Source organism: Larus michahellis, chromosome 18 (assembly GCF_964199755.1).
Source record: "Larus michahellis chromosome 18, bLarMic1.1, whole genome shotgun sequence".
In the NCBI taxonomy this organism is placed as follows: Eukaryota; Metazoa; Chordata; class Aves; order Charadriiformes; family Laridae; genus Larus; species Larus michahellis.
This window is the reverse complement of record NC_133913.1, coordinates 8,783,760-8,811,270: the sequence shown is the minus strand read 5'-3', so window position 1 is coordinate 8,811,270 and position 27,511 is coordinate 8,783,760. Positions and strand designations below refer to the sequence as shown.

The 27,511-nt window shown below is 42.4% G+C and overlaps 1 protein-coding gene across 1 annotated transcript; it reads left to right on the top strand.

Annotated features, from left to right (window-relative positions):
- Positions 1-3,603: 3,603 nt before the first annotated feature.
- LOC141732647 (olfactory receptor 10C1-like) lies at positions 3,604-9,506 on the top strand. Its single transcript, XM_074561905.1, is given in 4 exon segments — positions 3,604-3,732; positions 7,455-7,491; positions 8,684-8,749; positions 8,752-9,506. Coding segments are annotated over 4 exon segments (987 nt in total).
- The last annotated feature ends 18,005 nt before the right edge of the window (positions 9,507-27,511 follow it).

The window sequence follows — 27,511 nt, the reverse complement described above, 5'->3', positions numbered from 1 at the left end:
GCCTTGGGAGGCTGCCCTGAAGGATATAGGAGCCCAGGAAGGCTGGACATACTTCAAGAGAGAAGTCTGAAAGGCACAGGAGGAGGCTGTCCCTGTGTGCCAAAAAACAAGTAGGCGGGGAAGGAGACCGTCCTGGCTAAATAGGGACCTTTGGTTGGACCTCAAGAACAAAAGGAGAGTCTATGACCTTTGGAAGAGGGGGCAGGTCTCTCATGAAGACTATAAAGATGTAGTGAAGCTCTGCAGGGAGAAAATTAGGAGAGCCAAAGCGCAGCTAGAGCTCAACCTAGCTACAGCTGTTAAGGATGACAAAAAATGTTTCTATAAATTCATTAACAACAAAGGGAGGATTAGGGAAAATCTCCCTCCCTTATTGGATGCAGAGGGAAACATAATCACAAAGGATGAGGAAAAGGCTGAGGTGCTCAATGCCTCCTTTGCCTCAGTCTTTAGCAGTGGAATGAGCTGTTCCCTGGGCACCCAGCCTCGTGAGCTGGGAGACAGGGAGGGGAAGCTGAATGAGGTCATCGCGATGAAAGAGGAAGTGATCTACGACCTGCTACGCCGCTTGGATGCGCACAAGTCTATGGGACCGGATGGGTTACATCCAAGAGTGCTGAAAGAGTTGGCAGCCGTGCTCACCAAGCCACTTTCCATGATCTACCTGAAGTCATGGCTAACTGGGGAGGTCCCAATGGACTGGAGGGTAGCAAATGTAGCGCCCATCTACAAAAAAGGCAGAAAGGAGGATCCGGGAAACTATAGGCCTGTCAGTCTGACCTCGGTAGCAGGGGAGGTCATGGAGCAGATCATCTTGAGTGCCATTACAACTCATATAATGGACAACCAGGGGATCAGGCACAGTCAGCCTGGGTTTATGAACGGTAGGTCCTGCCTGACGAACCTGATCTCCTTCTATGACAAGATGACCCGATTATTGGATGAGGGAAAGGCTGTGGACATTGTCTACCTAGACTTTCAAAAAGCATTTGATACTGTCCCCCATAGAATTCTCATGGAAAAACTGGTGGCTCATGGCCTGGACGAGCATACGATCTGCTGGATCAAGCACTGGCTGGATGGGCGGTCCCAAAGAGTGGTGTTCAATGGAGTTAAATCCAGCTGGCGGCCAGTCACAAGTGGTGTCCCACAGGGCTCAGTGTTGGGACCATTTCTGTTTAACATCTTTACTGATGACCTTGATAAGGACATAGAGTGTATCATCAGCAAGTTTGCAGATGACAGGAAGCTAAGCGGGAGTGTAGATCTACATGAGGATAGGGAGGCTCTACAGAGAGACTTGGATAGATTGGACCCATGGGCCAATGCTAACGGTATGAGCTTCAACAAGGCCAAGTGCCGGGTCCTGCACTTGGGCCACAACAACCCCATGCATCGCTACAGGCTTGGGGAAGTGTGGCTGGAGAGCTGCCTGGCAGAAAAGGACCTGGGGGTTCTAATTGACAAGCGCCTGAACATGAGCCAGCAGTGTGCCCAGGTGGCCAAGAGGGCCAATGGCATCCTGGCTTGTATTAGAACTAGTGTGACCAGCAGAAGGAGGGAGGTGATTGTCCCCCTGTACTCAGCACTGGTGAGGCCACACATTGAGTACTGTGTCCAGTTCTGGGCATCTTAATACGAGAGAGATATCGAGGTGCTGGAGTGAGGGCAGAGGAGGGCAATGAAGCTGGTGAAGGGCCTGGAGAATAAATCTGATGAGGAGCGATTGAAAGAGCTGGGACTGTTTAGTTTGAGGAAGAGGAGGCTGAGGGGAGACCTCATCACTCTCTACAACTACTTGAAAGGACATTGTCGAGAGGTTGGTGCTGGTCTCTTCTCACAGGTAATTAGTGATAGAACAAGAGGGAATGGCGTCAAGCTGCAGCAGGGTAGGTTTAGTCTGGACATTAGGAAGAAATTCTTCACAGAAGGAGTAGTCAGACACTGGAATAGGCTGCCCAGGGAGGTGGTGGAATCACCATCCCCGAATGTGTTTAAGACTCGTTTAGATGTAGTGTTAAGGGATATGGTGTAAGGGAGAACTTTGTAGAGTGGAGATGATGGTTGGACTCGATGATCCCAAGGGTCTTTTCCAACCTAAATGATTCTATGATTATACGATTCCTCAACGGGCAATAATTGAGACTCGAGAGGGTTGACTCACCCTGGCCTTTAATCCTCAAGCTGTCTGCCTGAGTGGCATCCCAACTCAGGGTAGATGCTGGTCACAGCCCACTGTGATCCAGGAGAGCTCAAAGGGTCTTGTTAAGGTTACTATTTGTAGGGTCTGAGATAATATTACAGGGTCCTTTCGTTGTGTACTTTTCCACTCCAGCCCAACTCAGACAATGGGATATTCTGGTGCATTCCAGCAGTTGTAAAAGCCCAGAACTTGCTAGATCTTGAAGTTCTGGTATCATCCCCTCCTTTTTGGGCCATGATCCATTTACTGTCAAGAGTTTTTGATTATCATTATTATTGTTTCCAAGCGATAGGGGACACAGGAGCCAGGTGTACTAAGGGGTTGCCATATCATTCTGGTCTGTTACTCTTCATTTTTTTCTTTCTTTTATGCTGGATTATTATGTATCACAGGTGTTAATGGGATGTCCATTGTATTGTTATGTGGCTTAGGTGGCGGGAAATCATGCCAAGCACCGAGTGGCCTAAAGGCGGGGGACGAGGGTGTTGCTCCACCACACCTAGCTAAGAAGCAATGACAAGTTGAAAATACACCTTTGCATTCATGAGTGCAAGAAACTACATAGAGATCAAAGGACACAACAGGCAGAAAAATGAATGTGGCTATCCCCAGAAAAAAAATAGAAGAAAGAATGGATAATGACATCTGAGAAAGGTATAGCTTTAGTGTCTGAGACAGAAGGTTCATTAAAATTACCAGTATATTGGATGTGTTTGCCTCTGAACACAAACTAATTACCTATGAACCCAAATGTCTTGTCTTCCTGTGCTATTTCCAGAATAATTAAGTGCTAACTTCAATTAGCATATATAGCTTTGAATAGCAATTCAAAATTGCCTACCTACCATATTTCTATATTCAGGAGATTTTACCGAGATGTAAAGTTTTTGTTAGCATTTCATACAGAATATAAACAAAAGTTGAAATAGAATACATTACAGTTAGAGCAAGGCCAACATTGTTAGGTGGTGTGATAAACTCATCTGCATATACAAAGGAGGCACAGAGAAACAATGGCAAATTGATTTGGCTAGTCTGCTGTGGTGTTTGATGCAGACCTATACTGTGATAAACTGGATAACGACTTTTCCTACACACCTCGGGCATCACCTAGTAGATTCTGTTACTAATTACATTTTCAATTTTACCTTGTGAAAGTTTACCGCACCCTTTTGTGCCAAATTGACACCACCAGAGCTAGGGGATGGATGTTATCTGTATTTTGGAAATTATTGTTACTTTCTTAAAATCATTACTTTATTGTTAATTCTCCTGAAGGTATTGCAGAGATGGTTTGATTTTAAATATTGGTGCAGGAGTAGGCATTGTAAGATACGCGCTGCTGCTACTCACACTCCATCGCCTGTACCAACACAAGCCACCCTGCCACCTGTACCAGCATGAGCTACTACAGACTCAACAACGAGCATTGCCACTACTACAGCAGCTCCAGCAATGAGTACCGCTGCTACTCCAACTCTGTCAGTACCGGTACAAGTCGCCCTGGTGACCAGGAAGCAAAAAAAGAGGTCAGTCTGTTACCCTTCCCATTATGACAAACACTAGATCAATCTGTCACTATTTCTGGCACTCCAGAAAAAACTCAGTCAGACAATGGGACTCATTTTAAAAACAATCTTATAAGTAATTGGGCCAAAGAACATGGCATTGAGTGGGTATATCATATCCCCTATCATGCGCCAGCTTCTGAGAAAACTGAACGATACAATGGACTGTTAAAAACTACCCTGAAGGCAATGGGTGGTGGAACTTTTAAGAATCGGGACAAGCATTTAGCGTAAGCTACCTGGTTAGTTAACACCATTGAGCTGGTCCTGCTCAATCAGACTGTTCACATCCTGTAGAAAGGGATAAAGTCCCTGTGGTGCCTGAAAAGAATATTTTAGGGAAAACTGTTTGGGTTTTCCCTGCTTTGGGCAAAGGCAAACCCATTTGTGGGACTTCTTTTGCTTCAATGTGCACCTCAAGGAAATTTAACCCTGGATGACAACACTCAATTTTGAGCTGTATGATGTTAAATATTGCATAATACTAACAGTGTTCAATAAGTGTTTTTCAGAATAACGTAGTGGTGATGAAACTGAAGCTAGCTTCATCAGGTGGCATCCAGTAACGTCCTTGAGGTGGACATGGTAGCCAGCTTCTGTATATGGACAACTTTATATTTCAGAAGAATTTGGGTAGAACACTGTTAGGTAGAACATGTTGGGTAGAAACCTGTTAGGTAGAAAACTGACCTAGTGGAATATATTCTTCTATAATTTATAGAAAGAAATAAGCGTGTCTGGATCTATCATGTCCTAAAGCAAGCATTTAAAACCTAGTGCATGGACTAAAATCTAAAATTTACTAGCAAACTATGTTTTATGTCGACCAACATAAAAAAAGTACTTCTTATTTTCTTTCATATCCAATAGAAGGATTTTTTTAATAACTGGATTTCCAAGAGAATAAACATTTCAAGCTCCATCTCTAAAAATTATGAATTGTCATAATTGTCTCCGCTCTTGTGAGATTTCACCTGGAGTACTGCATCCAGCTCTAGGACCCCCAACATAAGAAGGACATGGACCTGTTGGAGCTCAAACTGAAGAACAAGAGTCAGACCTGGCCCTGTCTCTGCAAACTCTGGCTGTGAGAGCACAGTGTGGAAACCTGAGCACTGCTGCAGATGAGAACAATGTGTTTTAATATATTTGTTGGAGTCCTCTGCACAAGAAGGACATGGACCTGTTGGAACGGGTCCAGAGGAGGATCACGAAGATGATCAGAGGGCTGGAGCACCTATGCTATGAAGAAAGGCTGAGAGAGTTGGGGTTGTTCAGCCTGGACAGGAGAAGGCTTTGGAGAGACCTTATTGCAGCTTTCCAGTACTTAAAGGGGGTCCACAGGGAGTCTTTATCAGGTAGGGTTGTGATAGGATGAGGGGTAATGGTTTTAAACTGAAAGAGGGTAGATTTAGATTAGATATCAGGAAGAAATTCTTTACTTCGGGGGTGGTGAGACACTGGAACAGGGAAGTTGTGTAAGCCCTTTCCCTGGAGGTGTTCAAGGCCAGGTTGGATGGGGCTTTGAGCAACCTGGTCTAGTGGGACGTGTCCCTGCCCATGGCAGGGGGGTTGGAACTAGATGATCTTTAAGGTCCCTTCAAACCCAAGCCATGCTATAGTCCTAGGAAAATAGTCCTCTAATTTCAATATTGTACCATTCTATGATTTTATTAAAAAAAAACCAAAACAACTAGAGGAGACTTGAAGAACTCTGAAGAAATCTATATTATCTATCCTTTTTATGTACATAATATAGATAAATACTTTTCACTCAAAGAAACTTAACAGAACTTCTGAGTAGTTCTGCCCAAACATAAGCATCCAGTGCTATTTTGGATGACTTAGAGTAATCAAGAAAACCTCAAAACCAAGTAGATATTATACAGGTCATCTGCATAGCTAGCAAGGGAGCAGGCACTTTTCTGGATAGACATGGAGTGACCAGGCAGGCACCTTGCTTATGGTGCCTTCTCATACAGGGCATCTACATAAGAGCTTTGACTGTGCTTCTAGTAGAAGAGCTAATAGATGGAAATCTGGTCACAAACTAGAAAGCAATTAAGTTCTTTCTAGTATAGACAATTACCCTTAGCCAGCTGAACGACCCTCCAGAGCAGCCCACTGTATGTACTGGAATGTATCTCTTCAGCTATAACGGATGCTTTCACAGAGATGATAAGGAGACCTGCCTATGCATAGGTAAGTTTCCGTAAGGTAAAATGCACTCTGAGAACCCTAATTTGAGCATTGTCACCTAAGACAGTGCTGGTATAACCTCAGCTGCTGCCAATATCCTGAAGGGGTCCTGAATAACTGTATCTTGGTTTACAGCATTTCTGGAAACAGAAACAATTTTACACCTGACTGACAGATGGTGAGTGATTCCTTCAGTTTCTGTGCTCAGTAGTTTCCATCCCATTGCTTATCCTCTATCTTTCAAGTCCCAGAATGCCCATTTCTGGGTCAGCATTTATTTTAACAAAATGGTCCATCTGAGCTATATCCTAAAAAGTGCCCAGTTGTCCCTAGTTTCTCAGTTCAGGTATCTAAACAGTGGCTTCTAATGTAATTTTGTACACTGTGGGCTATCCTAATTGTCTTCCAGCTTCTGTTCACTAAGGTTGTATGTCTCCCAAATATTGTAGGTCTTTTTTGCCTGCTCTGTTACTTGTGTTTGAATATTGACCAGCTCTCTTGCTGTCGCGTCCCACTCTCAGGAAAGACAGGGGGTAAGTGACTTCAGATTCATAGATCCCCAACAGTGCGGACTAAGGTGAGATAAATCCTAAGGTCCATATACAAACATCTATTAGTTTCCCAAAATGATTAGAATAGGTCTTAACAAGTCCACGACAATTGGTTAGGTATATGACAAATTATGACAAGTGGTGAGATATGCGTTGTGTTACTTAACAAAACGTATACAACTTATGGCAAACGGTACTTAAGGTCGCTACTTAACAACTCGAACCATTATTTAACAACTCTAAGAGAAAAGAGAAACTGAGGGATAGAGAAAGGAAAAGACAGAGAAAAAGACAGATGAAGAGATCACTGGTCCTGGTTCCAGTGTCTTTTTCAGGGAATCTTCCTAGGCATAATCTTCTTTCTTGGGAAAAATCTTCCCAGGCACGGTCTTCTTTGTTGCTGCTCTCTAGGGGCCACTTATTTTCCCCTTTTATGTTTGATGAATTAGCACGGTCCACCCCCCTTGCCAAGGACGGGCTCGTCTCCGGTGTCTCCCTTCTCCCAGGTGACGTGTAGCATGATTTGGGTGGAGAGATGAGTGCCATAGTCATACATGTTTAGCATGATCTCTATAATCTTCATTTGCTTATGCAGGGGTGTGCGCTTTCATATGCATTTCACGGATAATGAAGCAAATTGTAACAAAAGCCACAACCCTCTTGATGGCACCAGCCATGTTGATATGCATTCTCCATTCATTTCTGGCTGCTCCCTTTCCTCTAACTGGTAAAATGGAGGGAAAGATAACTTGGGCACCAATTTTATTCACTTGCACCCCCAAGACTTTATAGTCTTCCTTGATTATGCCCAGGTTCCGACTTGCAGCGTCATTCATGAAACAGTAACAGTGGACAAGCTGTGGCAACATCTTGGACCTTAGCTCCCGCAAGGCAGCATACCTCACATGACTCCCTGTCAGTGCTCTTCAACAGAGTCACCCACGACTAACACTCATTCTTGTTTTTTACGGTATCCACTGTGTGCTGCTGCTGCAGGTCCTCCTGGCAGATCTTGCTCGTGGGTGTCTATAGGTGTTAAAGCTTCGTACCTGTTTTTGATTGTGATTCTGGAGGGTGGGGACCGAAGTGGAGTCCTGCTTTTGTGGGTCACCAGGGTTCAAGGTGCCTCATTCTCAGTGGTATCTGCTACAGGAACATGGTTATGAAACCACCTATCTCTCTCTGTCTCAGCTCTTCTGATGCTGCGCAGCCTTTTAACTGTTTCTTGCAACTTGGCCACCTGACATAACAGATCATCAACCTGTGCAGACCACGTGCAAATACTTACCTTTTCACCAGAGGAGTGTGACAGAGAGAGAGACTTCACTGAGAAGTTCAAATTAACAATTTATTTGGACTTCGCTCACAGGTCTGATACGCCACTATTGCAAGTTTTATGGATACAATGGAGAATGCACTATTGCAATTTAAAAAACAATTCACAGAACACACTATTACAACCTACAAGTGATCCCAAAAAGTATCAACACAAACCACAAGCGTGCTAGATATTAATACCCTAAATGAGTGCACTAATCACGATCTTAAAGCATGTCAAATGACGATCTTAAGGCATGTCAAATACCATACGTACCTTTCTTAATCACTTACACTTTCTCTCAGGTAAGGCCGCTAAATCCCTGGGAAATTACCCTGTACAGCATCTTGGACAAGGCGGGGAAGAATCTCCTATAGGCCAGCTGTATCGTTGTAAGACTCCCCATTTTTCTCCCCAGACCTTATATTTCCTGATTTGATAGGTGGGCAGGATTGTGCCTGAGTGGATTACACTATCTGGAATGTTTATCTCTGGTGGTGTGATGACCCCTTAGTTTGTATTGCTAATTTTGTGATGTCTAGTACAAAAAGTCACTGAATAGTGGTGGGATGGGACTCAGGGCTGGAAGGGGGATCCAGGAAACTACAGGCCTCTCAGTCTGACCTTGGTGCCAGGAAAGGTTATGGAGCAAATCATCTTGAGTGCCATCACATGGTACGTACCGGACAACCAGGCAATCAGGCCCAGTCAGCATGGGTTCATAAAACCTGATCTTGACTAACCTGATCTTGACTTGACTAACCTGATCTCCTTCTATGACAAGGTGACCTGCTTAGTGGATGAGGAAAGGCTGTGGATGTTTTCTACCTAGACTTTAGTAAAGTCCTCACTTTGATGGCTAACACAGTGATTGCTCTGATAATAAATGGTGATAACACCCTTCACACTCCATGTATTTCTTGCTCTCTCAGCTGTCCTTTTTGGATATCTGCTATTTGTCAGTCATTGTCCCAAAGATTCTTGAGAATCTAATAGTGGGAACAATAGGTATTTCCAAGAAAGGATGTGCAATGCAAATGTTTTTCTTCCTTTTCTTTGGAGTTGCAGAATGTTTTCTGTTGGCTGCTATGTCATTTGACCATTACATGGCAATATGCTACCCCTTGCATTACGCTCTCATTATGAACAGTAGAGTCTACAAAAGCCTGGTTGCTGGAACTTATGTTTGTGGGACTGCTGTCGGCTTAGTGCATACCATTATAACATTCAGCTTACCATTCTGTGGTCTTACCATCAACCACTTCTGTGAGATTCAACCCCTCTTGGAACTGCTTTGTGGTAACACTTCCCCAACTGAAATTCAAGTCATTGTGGTAGCTGTCCTTGCTGTTGTGGGTCCCTTCTTACTCATCATTTATTCATATATTCGCATCATTTTCACAATTCTTGAGAAGTCATCAGCTGAAAGCCAGCAGAAGGCATTTTCCACTTCCTCCTCACACCTTTTAGTTGTAACTCTTTTCTATGGTACAGCAAGCTCCATGTATTTGCGGCCAAAATCCAGCTACTCTGCATCTGTTGATAAGTTGCTGTCACTTTCTTATACTGTGGTGACTCCTTTATTGAATCCTATTATCTATAGTTTGAGGAATGAGGAGGTGAAAGGAGCCCTGAGAAAAAGACGGAGGAAAATTATTTTTGCATGAAAATAAAATAGACTATTTCCACTGTTTCAGGTGGTTTTAGTGTTATTTGGTCAGTAAAAATAATTTCCAAATAATTCACAAGAACATTTCAGCTTTTGCAGAGGGAAAAAGGAGAAGAGTGGAGATTTTCAACTGTAAGAGACAATGTTAGTAGAGTTATTTAGGATTTTGAAAGGAAACTTCTTCCAAGTACTTAAGAAATTCTTAAATAAATAAACCTTTTTTTTTTATTTGTTTTCCTTTCTATTTTTCAGAAACTTTTAAGTTGTGTTTTACATGTTTATGACTTCTTGAACAAAAGAGTAAAGATCAGGAGCCTAATTTTACTGAGATCTGAGAAAAAAAAGTTTTCATCAGTTTGTGTTCATTTCCTGAAAATGTTTAGTAAATTTCTTTGGGGAAAGGAAAGGACATAATTTAAGTCATAATAAAGAGTCCAGAAAATTACTGATTACCAGTTATGAGTTCTGAGATTGTTATTGATTAAAAAAAAAATGCAAAATTGCATTCCTGCCCCAGAGATCTTTGTTTAATTTCAGAATCATTGTTTTAAACATTTTAGAGCAAGTCTAGACTTTTTATAGATGAATAACAGTCTATGATGTTTAGAATTTGGATCAAAATCTCTCATTACTTTCATATATGGTTTTTGCCTTTGATATTTCTACTACAGATTGTTATAATGGTGTTATTAGGACATATTTGACTTTATTAACTAGAGAGCTTTGCATTCCATAACTGAAAAGGTAGGATTCACATGCTCTAATTTAAGTGTATAAAGGTCACTCATCTAAGTCTGGGATAATAAATCTAGTATTTCCTTGGAAAGGGAGGCAAATATCTTCTTCCAGAAATAAATTTTTCCTACATGTCGTAGCTAACTCTTTCAGAAGATGAGGTATCTCCTGAAACTACCAATTTGGAGACTATAGAGGTGAGATTCACTAGCCTAAGAATGAGGTTTTAATTTCATCTCATATGCCTTAAGCAAAGTCATTTTTCAGATATGACTCAGGGTCTATGGAAGACCCAAACCCTTCTGCAGTGACAATTAAGAGAGTTCTAAAACATCTAAAATGCACTTAAGTGCTGTCTTTTTAGGTAGTGGATTCCTACCACAAATTGAACCTGGATACGCCCATTGAAGGTAGATGAATTCTGCCCCAAATACAGAAGTCCACAAATAAATTAGAGAAGCCAAATTAACACCACTAGTAATAGCAAGAAAAAAATGAGCTGTCTTCCATATATTTGAAGAGAATGCAAGTTAGTTGCCTTGCCAAAACACCAAACAGCTCTCATAGGTGCTCCTATAGCTGCTACAGATGATTTCCAGGCACCAGATACCTTTTTTCCACATATTCCATCACTGATTTACCAAAAGCCCTGAGATGAACGGAAAAGCAAAACTTATAATAGGACCAACAAATGCACCAGCTGGCTTCACCACCAACTTCTTTCTTTTAAAGGACACACTTTTACTACACAAGCTTTTAATGTATTCATGGCCCTTTTTCAAGACATATGTCTAGTGTTCTGCAGCCTTTGTTCTGTAAGTATCTTATGAAGGACAAAATTTATATTGTACTTAATTTTTAAAAAAAACCAAAAATATCTCAAAAGTGATGAAGTATTTGTGGCTGTTAAAGTTTGCCTTAAGAACCTAAACTTGCACTTCTACAACCGTATCCCTGGGTGACTTTAAAAAGATTCTTCTGTATCTTTCCAGTCCATCCAAGGGCCTGATTGTCATGGTTTCAGTTCGGATAGAGTTAACTTTTTTACTAGCAGCTGGTATAGTGCTATGTTTTGGATTTGGGATAATAAATATTTTTGATAGTGCACTGGTGTTTGTAGCTGTTGTTGGGCAGTCAAGGCCTCTTCTGCTACTCATATTGCCCTACCAGTGAGTGGGCTGGGAGTGCACAAGAAGTTGGGAGGGGATACAACGGGGACAGCTGATCCCAACTGACCAAGGGCTATTCCATACCATGTGACGTCATGTTCAGCATATAAAGCTGGGGGAGCAAGGACGGGGGGGACATTTGGAGTTTGTCTTAGCATGATGGAGCCCTGCTCTCCTGGAAATGGCTGAACACCTGCCTGCGGATGGGAAGTAGTGAATGAATTCCTTATTTTGCTTTGCTTGCATGCGTGACTTTGCTTTATTTATTAAACTGTCTTTATCTTCACACATGAGTTTTTCCTCACTTCTACTCTTCCGATTCTCTCCCCAGTCCCAACTGAGGGAGTGGTGAGCAAGTGGCTGTGTGGTCCTAGGTGCCGGCTGGAGTTACACCATGACACACAATATTTGCACTTACAGAGAGATTTCTCAGTGGCAAAGGGCACCAATTGAAATACTGGAAATTCTACTTAAAAAATAAGAAAATAAATATCTTTTTTTAGTGTTAGCATAGTCATATGCTGGAACGGCTTTCCTAGAGTGTCTGTGAAGATATTCAAAAGCCAACTGGAAAAGCCTTTGAGCAGCAATAGTTGGCCCTGCTCCGAGCAGAGAGTGTTAATCTGTGGCATTCTAGTGGTCCCTTCCAACCTCAGCTATTGTGTTCTTGATAATCTGGGCCTAATGTAATTCATCGTATTGTCTGGAGCAATTTCAAAGCTAGCAGCAGTTAACCTTGAGATCTTACAGTGAAATTATCTGAAGTTTGGAGAGAGACCATAACAAAGCAGCAAGGCTAAGAGGCCTTTCTTTCATCTAATTCTATAAATATCATATATATCTTAGCTAATTTTCTTTGCTTCTTCTGTATCCAGCAGTTAGAAAAGCCCAATCTTCCTTTTGGCCCCACTAAGAAATTAATTTCTTCTTTCAAATTAAAAAGAAAAAAAGAGAAAACAGCCCCAAAAAAATGCCAAATATCCTAGTCTCATTGTATGTCAGCAATGATGTAAACTCTTAGAGAATAATTCATCTTGTGAAATGTAGATAAATGCAATACTGGTTACTGCATTTTAGCTAATCTGTATGGGACCTCCTTTATTAATAAAAAAAATCTAGGTTGTAATTAATCTCACCCTAAAGAAAGTCCCTTGGTCTTTTCTCATATGTAGACATATGTGCTACAGATACCTAATTCTGATCAGATTATTCCCTGCTGGCCTTAAATGTAGCCACTGTGGTTTTTTTGTCTAATAATTTTGGCAACATGACTCTTTCAGAAAAGGCCATTTGATTGAACATACCTACTTTAATGTTCTGTAACTGTTAATCAAATTCTTTATATTAAATACTCAAAACCTAAATGTAATTGGAAAGGAAGGACATGAATGACTCCTTAAATAAATCCTTTATTCATGGAAATGTAAATACAAACACCATAATTGTACGGTGTTCTTAATGCTTTGTCATCTGAATTTTTTATCTTGCAAATTCACAGAAGAATTACAAGGTGTACCTCTTTGCAGAAGTTTAACATGTTTGGTTTTATTCACATCATAATTTGTACAAATAAATATTAATTAAAATAGACAAATGAAAAATATTTTTCAATATTAATTAAAACAGAAAATGAGCTGTCAGTAACAGATTTAATTCATCATCTTTTCAAATCTCATCTCTGATTTAAAATGTCTCACCAACCTCATTGTAAAAAATTCCTTCTTTATAGCTAATCTAAATCTACTTTCAGTTTAAAACCGTTGCTCCTGGTCCTGTAACTACATGCCTTGGTAAAAATGTCTCTCTCCATCTTTCTTAGAAGCCCTCTCTATACATTGAAGGGGATGCCCTCTGGATGGCATCCCTTCCCTCCAGCAAAACAAGTTCCCTCAAAGCCTTCTCTTCTCCAGGTTGAACGACCCCAACTCTCTCAGCCTTTCTTCGTAGGAGAGGTGTTCCAAACCTCAGATCATTTTTGTGCCACTCCTCTGGACACATTCTAATAGGTCCATGTCTGTCTTGTACTGGGGACCCCAGTACTGGATGCAATATTCCAAGAGGGGTCCCACAAGAGCAGAGTAGAGGGGGACAATGAGCTCCCTTGACCTGCTACCACGCTTCTTTTAATGCAGCTCAGGATACAATTGGCTTTCTGGGCTGCAAGGACACATTCTCAGCTCATGTTGAAGTTTTTATCCAGCGGTATCCTCAGGTTCTCCATTCAGGCCCAATTCTGTACTGACAGTGGGAATTGCCCCAACCCAGGTGCAGGACTTTGCACTTGGCCTTGTTGAGCTTCATGAGGTTCACGTGGGCTGATTCCTCCAGCCTGTCAATGTCCCTGTGAATGGCAAATCAACAGCAAATCAATTGCACCACTCAGCTCGGTGTCATCTGGAAACTTGCTGAGTGTGCACTCAGCACCATAGTCAATGTAATTGATGAGGGCAATTAAACAGTATTGGTCTCAGTACAGAATCACAGCATGGTGGAGGTTGGAAGCGACCGTTCGGAGATTGTCTAGTCCAACCCTCTTGCCAAAGCACGTTCACCTAGAGCAGGTTGGACAGGAGCGCATCCAGGCAGGTTTTGAATATCTCCAGGCAAGGAGACTTCACAAGCTCTCTGGACAGCCTGGTCCAGAGGGCTTGGTTAAAATCCTGGAGATGACGAAGATATAGGACAGAAGGATGAGAGAAAATGGGGTGAAAAAGACCAATAGTGTAGTCATCGTGTCCTGAATTTCATACAGAGGTGTTTCAGTGCACAAAAGTATAATAAGTGATACCACAGAAGAAATGGTTAATCTTTTAGGCTCACAAAATGGCAATATGTACACCCAAGCAGTTTGCACTACCGACACAACATTACCAGTGAGGAAAGACAGCGGGACTAGGAGACAACAACCCCTTCTGTTCATCATAATTATGTATCTCAGGGTGCTGTGAATGGTCATGTTATGGTCATAGGCCATGGCAACAAGAAGATAGCACTCAGCAACTTCCTGCTAGAAAAATCAGGAAGCAGCACAGCCTACGTAGGAAATGCTCTTGTCCTGAGACAGATAATTCACTAACATCTTGGGTACAATGGATGAAGTAGTACAGATGTCCATAAAGGAGAGGACCCTGAGAAAAAAGTACGTGGGTGTATAAAAGGTTGGGTGAAGTGTGACAACGACGATAAGGCTGTTGCCAATGATAGTAATAGTGTAACTCAGGAGAAACATGAAGAAAAACAAGATCTGCATCTCAGTATGCCTGAAGAGGCGCAGGAGAAGGAACACAGTCACTGTGGTGCAGTTGCTTCTACCAACTTTTCTGTATGGTTCATCCAGATAGACTTCAAAAGGACAGAAGGTAGGAACGCAATTGTGATCACTCCAAGAAACAAAGTCATAAACTTTATACAGTTTTTTACATCGTCTAATCAGTACTATACCTAGTACTAAGCTCCATAAAGTACAACAATTTCAGAAGGCCAAACTCAGATGAATTCTGCCTCTGATGTAGAGTTTATGGACAGATGAAAATAAAACTACCTAATATTACCTGTGCAGTGAAAGTCTGAGTTCAGTGCATCTAAGTTTAGATGCTTAACTCCTGAGAGATCCGAGAAATTTAAACAGTGGTAGTAGAAGTCTTCATACTTATATAAATATGAATTCCCGATATGTTTCACTGAAATCAACAGATGAAGAAAAACATTACCTCAAATTAATTCCATAAGTAAATCTCAAATTTTGTAACCATGCTCCAAATTGCAAGAAAAGAAAACATGAAATGAATAACTTTCCAGATAAAAAGAATTATTAGGAATTAGGAAAAAAAATAGGAGTTCTCATTTGACAGTTGTCGTGGTTTGAGTGACACAGGACTAATTTCTTTCAGTAATTTTATTTTTCAGTAAAGTCTCTTCTAATGCTTGAGAAAAATGCACTTTTAGAAGACTCCAGAGTCTGAATTTAGATATTGATAATCACTGATGAGATCCCCTCCCAGGCTTTTCCAGGCTAAACAGACCCAGGTCTCTCAGCCTTTCCTCATCAGAGAGATGCTCCATTCCCTTGGTCATCTTCGTAGCCCTCCACTGGACTCTCTCCAGTAGTTCCTTGTCTTTCTTGAACTGGGGGGCCCAGAGCTGGACACAGTACTGCAGATGTGGCCTCACCAGGGCAGAGTAGAGGGAGAGGATAACTTCCCTCCCTCAACCTACTACTGGCCGCGCTCTTTTTAATGCACCCCAGGAGACCATCGGCCTTTTTGGTCACAAGGGCACATTGCTGCCTCAGGGTCAACTGGCATGTCCACCAGTACTCCTAGGTCCCTCTCTGCAGAGCTGCTTTCCAGCAGGTCAGCTCCTAACTTGCACTGGTGCATGGGGTTATTCATCCCTAGGTGCAGGACCCTACATTTGCCCTTGGTGAACTTCATTAGCTTCCTCTCCACTCAACTCTCTAGCCTGTCCAGGTCTCACTAGATGGCGACACAGCCTTCTGGTGCGTCAGCCACTCCTCACAGTTCTATGTCACCAGCAAGCTGGCTGAGGGTACAGTCTGTCCCCTCACCCAGGTCGTTGGTGAAGATGTTGAACAAGACTGGTCCCAGTACTGACCCCTGGGGAACACCGCTAGTTACAGCTTCCAACTAGACTCTGCACTGCTGACCACAACCCCCTGAGCTCTGTCATTCAGCCAGTTCCCAATCCACCTCACTGTCCACTCACCTAACCCACACTTCCTCAGCTTAGCTATGAGGATGTTATGGGAGACAGTGTCAATAGCCTTGATGAAGTCCAGGTAGACAACGTCCACTGCTCTCCCCTCATCCACCCAGCCAGTCATGCCATCATAGAAGGTTATCAGATTGGTCAAGCATGACTTCCCCTTGCTGAATCCATGTTGACCACTCCCGATAACCCTCTTTTCCTCTGCATGCTTAGAGATGACGTCCAGAATGAGCTCTTCCGTCACCTTTCCAGGGGCCAAGATGAGGCTGACTGGCCTGGAGTTTCCCGGGTCCTCCTTCTTGCACTTTTTGAAGACTGGCGTGAAGATTGGCTTTCTTCCAGTCCTCAGGCACCTCTCCTGTTCTCCATGACCTTTCAAACATAATGGAGAATGGCTTCACAATAACATCTGCCAGCTCCCTCAGCACTAGTGGGTGCACCCCATTAGGGCCCATGGATTTGTGAATATCCAGTTTCCCTAAATGATCTCTAACCCGATTGTCCTCGCACAAGGGAGAGTCATCCTTTCTCCAGACTCTCTCTCTTACCTCCAGGGTAAGAGACTCCTGAAGGCCAGCCTTAGGAGTAAAGACTGAAGAAAAGGCAGCATCCAGGGCACCACCCTCATTCAGCAGTGGGCCCACATTTTCCCTAGTCTTCCTTTTGCTCCTGATGTACTTGAAGAAGCCCTTCTTATTGTCCTTGACATCCCTTGCCAGATTGAATTCCAAGTGTGCCTTTGCCTTCCTCGCTGCATCCCTGCATACTTTGATGACGTTCCTATACTCCTCCCAAGTGGCTAGTCCCTTTTTCTACATTCTGTAAACTTCCTTTTTCCATGTGAGTTTTTCCAGAAGCTCCTTGCTCATCCATGCAGGTTTCCTGCCTCCTTTTCTTGATTTCTTACTCATAGGGATGCACCAATCTTGAGCTTGGAGGAAGTGGTGCTAGAATATTAACCAGCTCTCTTGCACCGTCCTACCCTTGGGGGACACCACACTTTAATTATTTCCGCTTGGACATTGAGCCATTGACTGTAACTCTTTGGACATGGCCATTCAGCCAATTCCTTATCCAACAGTCAACATGTCAAACACTTATCCATCTAACAGTCAATACGTCAAACCCATATCTATGCAGTTTAGACGTAAGAAACTGGGGGACTGTAGCAAACACCTACAGACATCCAGGTAGATGACATCCGTAGTCCTTCCCTTGTCTATCAGTCGATTGCCTCAGAACCCTGGAATGCATCCCATCAGGTCCTATAGACTTATGTAAGTTCATTTTCCTCAGGTGGTATGAACCTGATATTCTTCTACAGTGGGGGGAACTTCCTTCCCCCTGTCCCTGCCTTGAGGTTCAGGGGCTTGAGAAGAGGAGAGATTACCATTGAAAACTGTGAGGAAAAAAATGAGTACTTCAGCTTTCTCCATGTCACCAGCTCTCCTGTCTTATTTACCAGCGGGGTACATTTTCTTTATTCTTCCTTTTCTGTCCTATGTACCTGTAGAAGCTATTCTTATCGTTCTTCACATCTCTTTCCAAATTAAACTCCAAATGTGCCTTAGCTTTCCTGACCCAATCTCTACACATCTGGGCAGCATCCATATATTCTTCCCAGGATTCATGTACCTGTTTCTACTACCTGTGCGTTTCCGTCTTACATTTTGTTTGACCAGGAAGCCCTTATTGAGCCATGCTGATCTCTTTCTGCCTTTTTTGCCCAATTTCTTACACATGGGAATCAAGAGCTCTTGTGCTCTAAGAAAAATGCCCTTAAAGGGTTGCCAGCCCTGTTCTGCTCCTTTGTCTGTGATGGCAGTTTCCCAGGGGCTCCCATTCATTAATTCTTTAAACAATTGGAAGTTTGCTCTCCTAAAATTCAGCAGGACCAGTAACACTTCTCCTCTGATTGTGCTGTCTATAACTTGGATAAAGATATTATCCTCGATGCAATCCAGTAGTCCCAGACTGCTTACAGCTTGCTGTGCTGATTTTCCAGCAGGTGTCTGGGTGATTGAAGTCCCCCAGCAGGATCAGAGACTGTGTGATGCATCCCATAGGTGAAGTAAGAATGCTTTGTCAACTGGCTCCCCTTGGTCAGGGGAGTGTAGCAAATCACAAGGTTTTCTTTGTTGTCTTGGCCCCTAATTTTTACCCACAAGCTCTCAACCTGTCCATCACTGTTTTTCAATGACAGGTCTGTGCAGGCAATCCATTCTCCTACATAGAGGACAATGCCCCCACACCTCTCTCCTTGCCTGTCTCTTTTAACAGTTTATAGCCATCTATTGCAGCACTCCAGTAATGTGATTTCCCCCACCATGTTTAAGAGATGGTTTACCTTGTCTCTTTTGTGTTGACTTATGTTGCAGGTGTATATGAGGAAAAAATGGTCTTGGCCTATGCCTTATTACTTCTACTCAAAGTGTAGTTGCAATTGGCTTGCGCTATTTAGCTTTGAGAACTTGGGTCTGATCTTCATCACATCTTCTAAAGGCCAAGCAAATGATTGCGAGTCATTTAAAAAAGCCAGGCTGAGACCATAAGTTAATGCAAACAGCAGAATCAGGAAAAGAAACAAGTCAACATCCATGAAGAGGGGTTGCAAATTATCTTATTATTCTTTGAAACTCTTCTTTTAGCAGAATTAATGTAAGAAAAGAATACTGTGTAAAAGTCAGGCACTTGTCATACTTATTTCACATTAAGAACAAGAAGGAAAAAACAGCACAGATTTACCAAGGACAAATGATGCCTGACCAATGTTACTGCCATCTGTGATGAGACATCTGCCTTTGACGATAAGAGAAGAACAATTGGTTCTGTTTAAATTCACTTTTGCAAGGCCTTTAACATAGTACCCATAATGACCAAATTGATGAGATATGATCTGGATAAATGGTTGATAAAGTGAGTGGAAAACTGGCTTAACCATTGGTTTCTACGGGTTATTATCAGCAGTAGAAAATCAAATTGGTGGTCTGGTACAAGAGGTGTCCTTTAGCGATTGATACTGGGGTCACTGGTGTTTGATGTCTTTAATAATGATCTGAATGATGAGATGAGTGAATTCTCTAAACATTTTCAGATTTTATACCAAATTGGGGGGAGCAGTCAATACACTGGAGGACAGAACTTCATGGAGTTCAAGAACAGCAAATGCTTACTTTTTGTGCAGCTGTGTGTGCTTTTGTGCTTTTTTTTCTTTTTCTTTTTCTTTTTCTTTTTCTTTTTCTTTTTCTTTTTCTTTTTTTTCTTTTTCTTTTTCTTTTTCTTTTTCTTTTTCTTTTTTTAATTAAAAGGGTCAAAAAACCCGAGAACATTTTTCCCAGAGAGGTGGTGGGATCTTCCTCCTTAGTCATGTTCAAAACATGGACAAATCTTTGAGCATATTCCTCTAACCTCCTCTGAATAGGAGATTGGACAAAACGACATTTGGAGGTCCCTTTCAACTGACTTTATTGTGTGATTCTGTCATTGCTTAACAGCTATAAACAGTGGAGAGACACTGGATGTTCCAGAGAGTGAAAAAACATCTGTTCTTGAGAGGTTAATTGCTCTCTACTGGAATCGTTTAACTATTCATTCATACTGTATCAGCTTTGGTGTCCAAATCAGAACTTTCTCATGGTAGGAAACGAGGGTCTGTTGCTTTATCACTAAATTATGAGTTGTTCCACAGAGTATGATCTTAAAAAGAGGCCTCTCTATAATTCTTTTGGATATATTTTGTATCCTACGTATCATAAGATAACTATGCTCTATATCAGCTCAGACTGGATCTGCATGGAGTCATAAATTCCTTGATGATGCACACTTCTTCACTCTAGATGGCTGATGAACTCAGAACTTCAGCAGAGTCAATACAGATGTCCAGCAGTGCAAGTAAGCAGTTCATCATATCATAACACAAATATTAACATCAGGTATGTTGCCACTAGAGAAACTGATTTCTTTCCATTGAAAATGGAAAGATAAATGTGTTAATGAAACTCATATGACATTAGACTTCTATAATGTCAGATAGATAAACTTATGTTAAGATGAATCTCCAAATTTTTATTTTCGAATGGTGAAGATCGGGAAAGTCAGCAGATCAGCTTCAAAGGGATAAGGAAAGTCAGCAGATACAAACACTGCCTTTGTGTAATTGAAACATTCTGTTTCTGGTTTGTGCCATACAAAAACCGAGCAGAAGTAACCTTCCTAAACTTAGGTATCTGGAATGGATATGTCGGTTTCATATTTACTTACCTTATTTTCTTTACTTACCTTCAATGAGAAGGTAAAGAGAAAAGTACTTTCAATATGAAGTTCATTTGAAAAGATGTGCTTTAGTGTATTGTAATGTAAACTAACTATTTGGACCTAGAATCATAGAATCATCAAGGTTGAAGGGACCTTTAATATCATTGAGTCCAACCATTAACTTAACTCTGCCAAGTCCATCACTAAACCATGTCCCTCACCACCACATCTACCAGTCTTTTAAATACCTCCGGGGATGGTGACTCAAACGCTTCACTGGGCAGCCTCTTCCAATGTTTGATAATCCTTTTAGTGAAGAAATTTTTCCTAATATCCATCCTAAACCTCCCCTGGCACAACTTAGTCCATTTTCTCTTGTCCTATCACTTGTTATTTGGGAGAAGAGACCAACAGCCACCTCTCTACAACCTCCTTCCAGGTAGTCGTAAAGAGTGATAAGGTCTTTCCTCAGCCTCCTTTTCTCCAGACTAAACAATCTCAGTTCCCTCAGCCACTCCTCGTAAGACTTGTGCTCTAGACCCCTCACCAGTTCCGTTGCCCTTCTTCAATCAGTTGCTTAAAGATCTATGTCTGATGCTGTTAGAGATGGCCTGCTTTATTCTGCACAGCTGCCAGTAGAATAAGGTTCTCCAGTTTAACCTATGTTATAAAAGCAATGCTATGCTTTTGATCCCTGTCCTGGTTTCAGATGGTAAAGAGTTAATTTCTCTTTCTAGTTATTGCTGTGAAGGGAATGTCAATAATACCTATTGGGTTTAGTTATTGCTAAGTGATGTTTACATTATTCAAGGACTATTTTTTTTTTCAGTTTCCCATAGAAGAATAGACAGAACAATGGAAGGGCCAATGAAATACTCCATAGCATAGAGGTCATGATCAGCATATTAATGGAGATTAGCCATGGGGTGGGAATCCATGATCAGTGATCAGGATGGTGCCAATTCACTGGGCACTGAGAGTGTCTGGTGTTATTATTATTGTTATTATTGTTATTATTGTTACTATTAGAGTTATTTTTCCTTTTCTGATATTGTTCTATTAAACCGTCCTTATCTCAAACCATGAGTTTCTTTCCTTTCCCATCCTTTCTTCCCTCTTCTCCCTTGTAGGGGGGAGGGGGGTAAGCAAGTGGCTGTGTGCTGAGGGTTAAATCACGGCAGTCCTTTTTGGTGCCCAATATGGGGCATGACAGGTTGCAATAACGACAAACCTGGTCAGAGAATGTTGGAAAAAATTTGTCATAAGCATTCATTTTATTGGTTTAATAGTCACAATGCTGCTCTCAGGGTCTTGAAACACGTAACCTGCTGTATGTGCTCCCTGTTATGCTGTTTGTCATCCCTGGGAAATGGCTCAAGATTATTGTTTTGCTGTGCATAGTAGTGTGGGATTAGGTTATAATGAAATTGGGTGTGTTGTGCCTGTACTTGTTAATGATTAAGAATGATGAACAAGGCAAAACGTCAGCATCTTAGTACTTCGGGACTCTAGCAGAAAATTTGAGCAATTACACTTTTTACCTTTTCCCCTCGGAGAACCAATCTGTGGGGGGATGTTCCCCTTCTCCAGGCTAATTACAACAGCATTCAAGAATTTTGAATACCCTTGGGATTCTGGAACCAGCATGCTCCTACTGCTAGGTTTTTTCAATGTGTTTTCTTGGTCTTACTTAGGGTTAAACATTTGTGCATATGCGGGCACACTATTCCAACCGCTGTGACAAATGCTGCAGCTACTCCAACCCCCACGATGAGTGTTGTGACTACTCCAACCACTATGACAAGTGCTGCGGCTACTTCAACCCCCATGACAAGTGTTGCAGCTACTTCAACCCCCACCATGAGCACTATGGCTACTCCAGCCCCCACAACAGGGCACTGCAGACACTGGACCAGAGAATCAACCCATGCTGACATCAGTCACCCCTATACAGAAGAAGAAATACGCAAAATTATCAGTGCACTTAGGAAAGGATGAAGATGAACCAGGGTCATCGTGAGAACAGGAGGAAGAACCAGAGGTAGTCAACCGATCCTTATCCCTGGGTGAGCTGCGAGATATACAAAAAGATTTCAGTCATCATCCAGGTGAGCAAATTGTCACCTGGATGCTCTGATGCTGGGATAATGGGGACAGTAGCTTGGAACTGGAGGGTAGGGAAGCCAAGCAGATGGGATCTCTGTCTAGGGAAAGGGATATTGAAAGGGGATTGGAAAAAGAACACAAACTCTCAACTTCTGGAGGCAATTTCTGTTAGCTGTGAAGGAAAGGTTATCCCTTCCAGGAAAATATTATATGTCACCCAGGCAAGTGGACCATCATGGAGAGAGGTATCCAGTACCTAAAGGAATTAGCCGTGCTGGAGCTGATTTATCATGACCTGTATGACACACAGTTAATCACGGGTCTAGATGAAGTATGATGTATCCGATGCATAGGGCAGAAGTTTCTACAGAGCACACCAACATCATATGCCAGTACGTTGTCAACAATGAGCTGTGGAGATGCAGAAGCACTAACAGTGGATGCAACAACTGACCAACTCCTGAAATATGAAGAAAGTCTTTCTACTTCCCTACAGACCTGCATCTCAGCTGTGGAAAGACTGTCCAAGGAAGAAAAAAGCCTGTTTGAAAAACTGTTCCGGGAGTTCCAGAAACTTAAAGAGGACAGGTCCTATTCTCCACCTGTACAGACAAGTATGTCAGCTATTAGCAGTAAGTGTTTTCCCGCTCAAGAGAGAGGATACAGAGAGTACACACCATGAAGTACCTTGTGGCTTTACTTCTGCGACCATGGAGAGGACATGCTGAAGTAGGACACAGAACCTACTTCAAACACACAGGCATAGGTACATGAGTTGCAAGGAAAAACAACCCTGACTAGGGGATCTTCCTGCTGAATCGCTACTCCTGTTTCTAGTGGGCAATTCCCCACACAAGGCAGAAGGGTTTCTGAACCTCTTGGAGGAGCTCTGGATTTGTTTTTCCAAGAAGTGAATAATAAGGAAGGGATTTGAATCCATGCAAGCCACACAAACCCATTCATTGATGCTGGATACTCCAGTCAGAACTAGAGGGTCCCTGCCTCCAACCAGGTGGAGGAAAATAACAACCAGGTTTACTTGAGTATGTGGATTGGCACATTGGATCCACAGGATTATAAGGCTCTAGTGGAAACTGGTGCACAGTGTACCATAATGCAATCAAAGTATAAAGGGGAAGAACCCAGCTGTATTTCTGGAGTAATGGGGGGTCTCAACAGTTAACTGTACTGGAAGCTGAAATGAGCCTAACTGGCAATAAGTGGTAAAAGCGTCCTGTTGTGAGTGGCCCAGAGGCTCTGTGCATTCTTGGGCTAGCTCAGGATAGGGTATTTCAAGAACTCAAAGATACTGGTGGGCTTTTGGCATAGCTGCCTTGGAAGCGGACAAAATTAAACAGTTGTCTACCTGAAGTGGTCAGGCAGTTGAGCTAGATTATCATTGTGGGTCCTTTCCAACTGGAATATTCTATTCTATTCTATTCTATTCTATTCTATTCTATTCTATTCTATTCTATTCTATTCTATTCTATTCTATTCTATTCATTTCTATCCTATCCTATCCTATAGTAATATTATAGTGTACCTATTGTATGTTGGCCTTTTTTGCTGTGGGGGTACATTGCTGGATCACAGGTCAGCTTGTTGTTGCCCAGGATTCCCAGGTCTTTCCCTGCAGAGCTGCTTTCCAATTAGTCAGCCCTCAGTATGTACTGTACTTAGTTGCTGTACTCAGACCTCTTCTTGTTACATACACGCACCAGTTCACATGCATGAACACACAGAGGCAAATGGATAGCTGCTCCAGGACTATGGTTTCCTTAGCAGCAGGCTCTCAGATTCCATTTCTCCAATATTTAGCCTCAAGGCCTATGGTATATCTGGTAGCTCGCTCCCAGACATGTTCATCTTTTTCCTGGCTGCTCCAGCTTGAACTTCACTGGTGTCAAACACCTCAAAATAGAAACCACTCTCAATCAAGTAAATAATTAGGAATAATTTAAATAAGAAGATTGGACAGACTGGTGATTACGCTCGGGACTTGGTAAGATAAGCATACTAACCGGTGAGCTGTTTACACTCCACTGGCCCCTTTATCCCCTATCCCTTCTATTTTCCCATGTTCCTCCGTAATTCACCTTGGTCCCACTCTTTCCTTGGCTTTGGTCCTTCCCTTAAACATCATAAAATCCTCTTAGAACATTGCATAATAAGTTTTCCACAATACCAAAATGCTCTTCCTCCTGATCCCATAAGTCCTACACACCCTTCAGTCTGCATGGAGGTTGGAGGAAGTTTCTGTGTTTGACTCAGCTTGATGGATTCCACATCAAGGGCAACAGGCTAATCAGCTACTCATACCCCTTGGGTAACTCTAGGAGTAGTCAATCCAGTGTGCTCTCTGTTGACTGATTAAGTTTCTAGGGTTCCTCTGTCTATCATTGCTCCCCTAATCTTTAACTGTGCTTTGTGTTTATGGTGAGTAGCCTTTAACCACATAAATCCAACACATTACACCTGTTTTGTAACTGCAGCTCTGCACGTAAAGGAATTTTAATTCTGTTGCCAAAAGTCACAAGTTTCTAGCCTCTTTCATCATGTGAGTCTCCATTACTGCTCAAACTTTTCTCTAGCTGTCCCTCCTTCCCTGTATGATAGGGCTCAAGTTCTTGTTTTTTCAGGGTCTGAGAAAGCCCCTGTTGCTCTTCTGTTCCTCCTGCCCAACAATGCAGTCTGTTCGCCTCTTTCCACAGCTCTTCCATCTGGTCACTCAACACATCAACTGAAACACACATCATCCATGTGAAGCTATCATCATTCCCAGTCCCAGGGAGAGACACATGGAATTCCTTATAGCCAGAGACCTGGATGCTTTTCCCTCAGGAATTCTGTCTGGGTGAAGGCCTCTACTGAGTCAAGGACAGTTGGTTCACATGTTGCCAGAGATGGTGTCCCTTGTTTCTTCAATCTGTTCATTCATATGCTCTGAATCCTGTACTGATTAATACTTATCCCAGAGGAATCCCAGCAGGGACAGAGAGAGCTGACTGCCTGCCTTTCTTGCTATACATGTTCACCATGTGGGCGTGACTCCACAAGACAGTCCAGTATCTGCTAAGTTAATGCCAAAATGAAAGCACACTGCCAAAATTATCAGTGGGAAGTTTCTTACCTTGTGATTAGTGCCCAAGGTGTATTTTCTTTCTGATTGCAGACAAGTTCCACCATCATATACATTTATGTAATAATGCAACTTTTGATTAATCAAAAGAAATTCTCAAATATGAATCTTCCTACAGATATATGTAATAGAAGAAAAAGGGTTCCATTCAAACCAAACTAAACCAGCTGATAATACTAATAATGTTTAACTGAGAATCAATTCATAAGCATTATTTTGGGAGCAATCTTTACCTGGTAAAGCTACTGCAATAGTAGCTGAAATTGTATAATTTACAAACTGACTCGCATTGCTTAAACTGCCACTGCCAAATAGCTGCGGCATACATTTTACGAGGTGTACTGAAGCAGTTAGGTATTTGTTGTACTTGTTTAAAATGGGAGGCAACTGAATGTAATGGGCTATTTTCTCCTGATATTTTGACGGGGAGCTCTGAAGTTCTGCACTTCTGTCTGGCTTTCAGTGGCATGTTTTTTCCAGCAGCCCGGGGAGTTGCCTGAGAGCAGATGAAAGGGAAAAAAATTTCCCACGCATGGAAAAAATTCTGTTTTTTTGAGGATGAAGTCCCCGGGAAAGTGCAGAGCCCCAGGGGTTTTGGGGCGATGAAAGCACTGCCAAGGGACAGGGAGCACAAGTCACAGCTTTGCCTCCTGGCACCTTTGGTGTGGGAGCAGTCGCTGGACATTTGATGTTTTTGATCCGGTCCTGGGAGAGCGAAATAAGGTGGTTTTGAGGATGAAGTTGCCAAAAAAGCAACTTACGAGCCCTAGGCTACCTGGGAAAGTGGCTCTAGTGCAACTCTATATCTCCAGATCGGCTTTCAGACTAAAAGAAGTCACTGCTTAGTGGTGTGGGACACACCGGGTTCAGCTATGGGACCAGGGGAGTTCTGGTGGGCTCTGAGTGTGAAAACATCAGTGAGTCTATAGGGGCAAGAGCATGTGGAGGTCAGCTATGGGACCAGAGGAGTCCTGGCCAGCTGCATGTGTGTGTTTGTGATGGTCTGTAACAGCAACTGGAGTAGGACTGCTGTCTCAGGGGCACGTATGTCTAGATGCCAGCAACTGGGGAGACAGGGAACCAGGGCCAGATACTGGGCAGATTGAGTGTCTGAAACTGACTGCTGGAGGGATACACCTTGTTCATGTGTGTACAGACACACACACATACTCTCACTGGTGGACCTCCATTCTTCTCAGCCAGAGAGTGGAGCATGATGAGGCCATTGATGCTATATCTGTGTGGTTGCTCTGGGTGTCTGTGATCTGTGTGGCCAGCCATGTATATGTACATGTGTGTATGTATCTACCTATGCGGCGTATATGTGTGCTCTGTGTTCATGTGCCTGCTGGGAACACAACTTCAGCTTTGGGGACGTGCAGTGACAATAGCCTTGTCTCTCTCAGGCTATTAAATCCAGTATGATATATTTTTTGCTAGCACTCAAAATATTGGAACTTGTGCCTAGAGATGCACATGTCCTTAGGGATACTAAAAACTTTACTGAAGAGGTCTTTGGGCAACCTGAGCTAGTTCACTGTGCTGTGAGTAGGAGTTCAAGCAGAAAACCTCCAGAAATCCATTCCAACCTAAATTATTGTACTATTCTAAAATTAGTATCATCGGGATCGACCAGAGGTACTCTATTTCCAGATTCCTTCTGGGGTTCACAATAACATTTGTTTGCTAACATGTAGGACATCTACTGTGACGTATTTCTAGTAGGCTCTTTTACAGTTTGGTCTAGAAACGTTCCTTTTATCAACCCCATTTTAATGACCGGTCTCCCGTTCGGAGTGGGTGAGGAAAAGGGAAAGATTTTTTTCAAAATCCCTATTTTAGAGACTCTGTTGCAGCTAAAAGTAGCCCTGG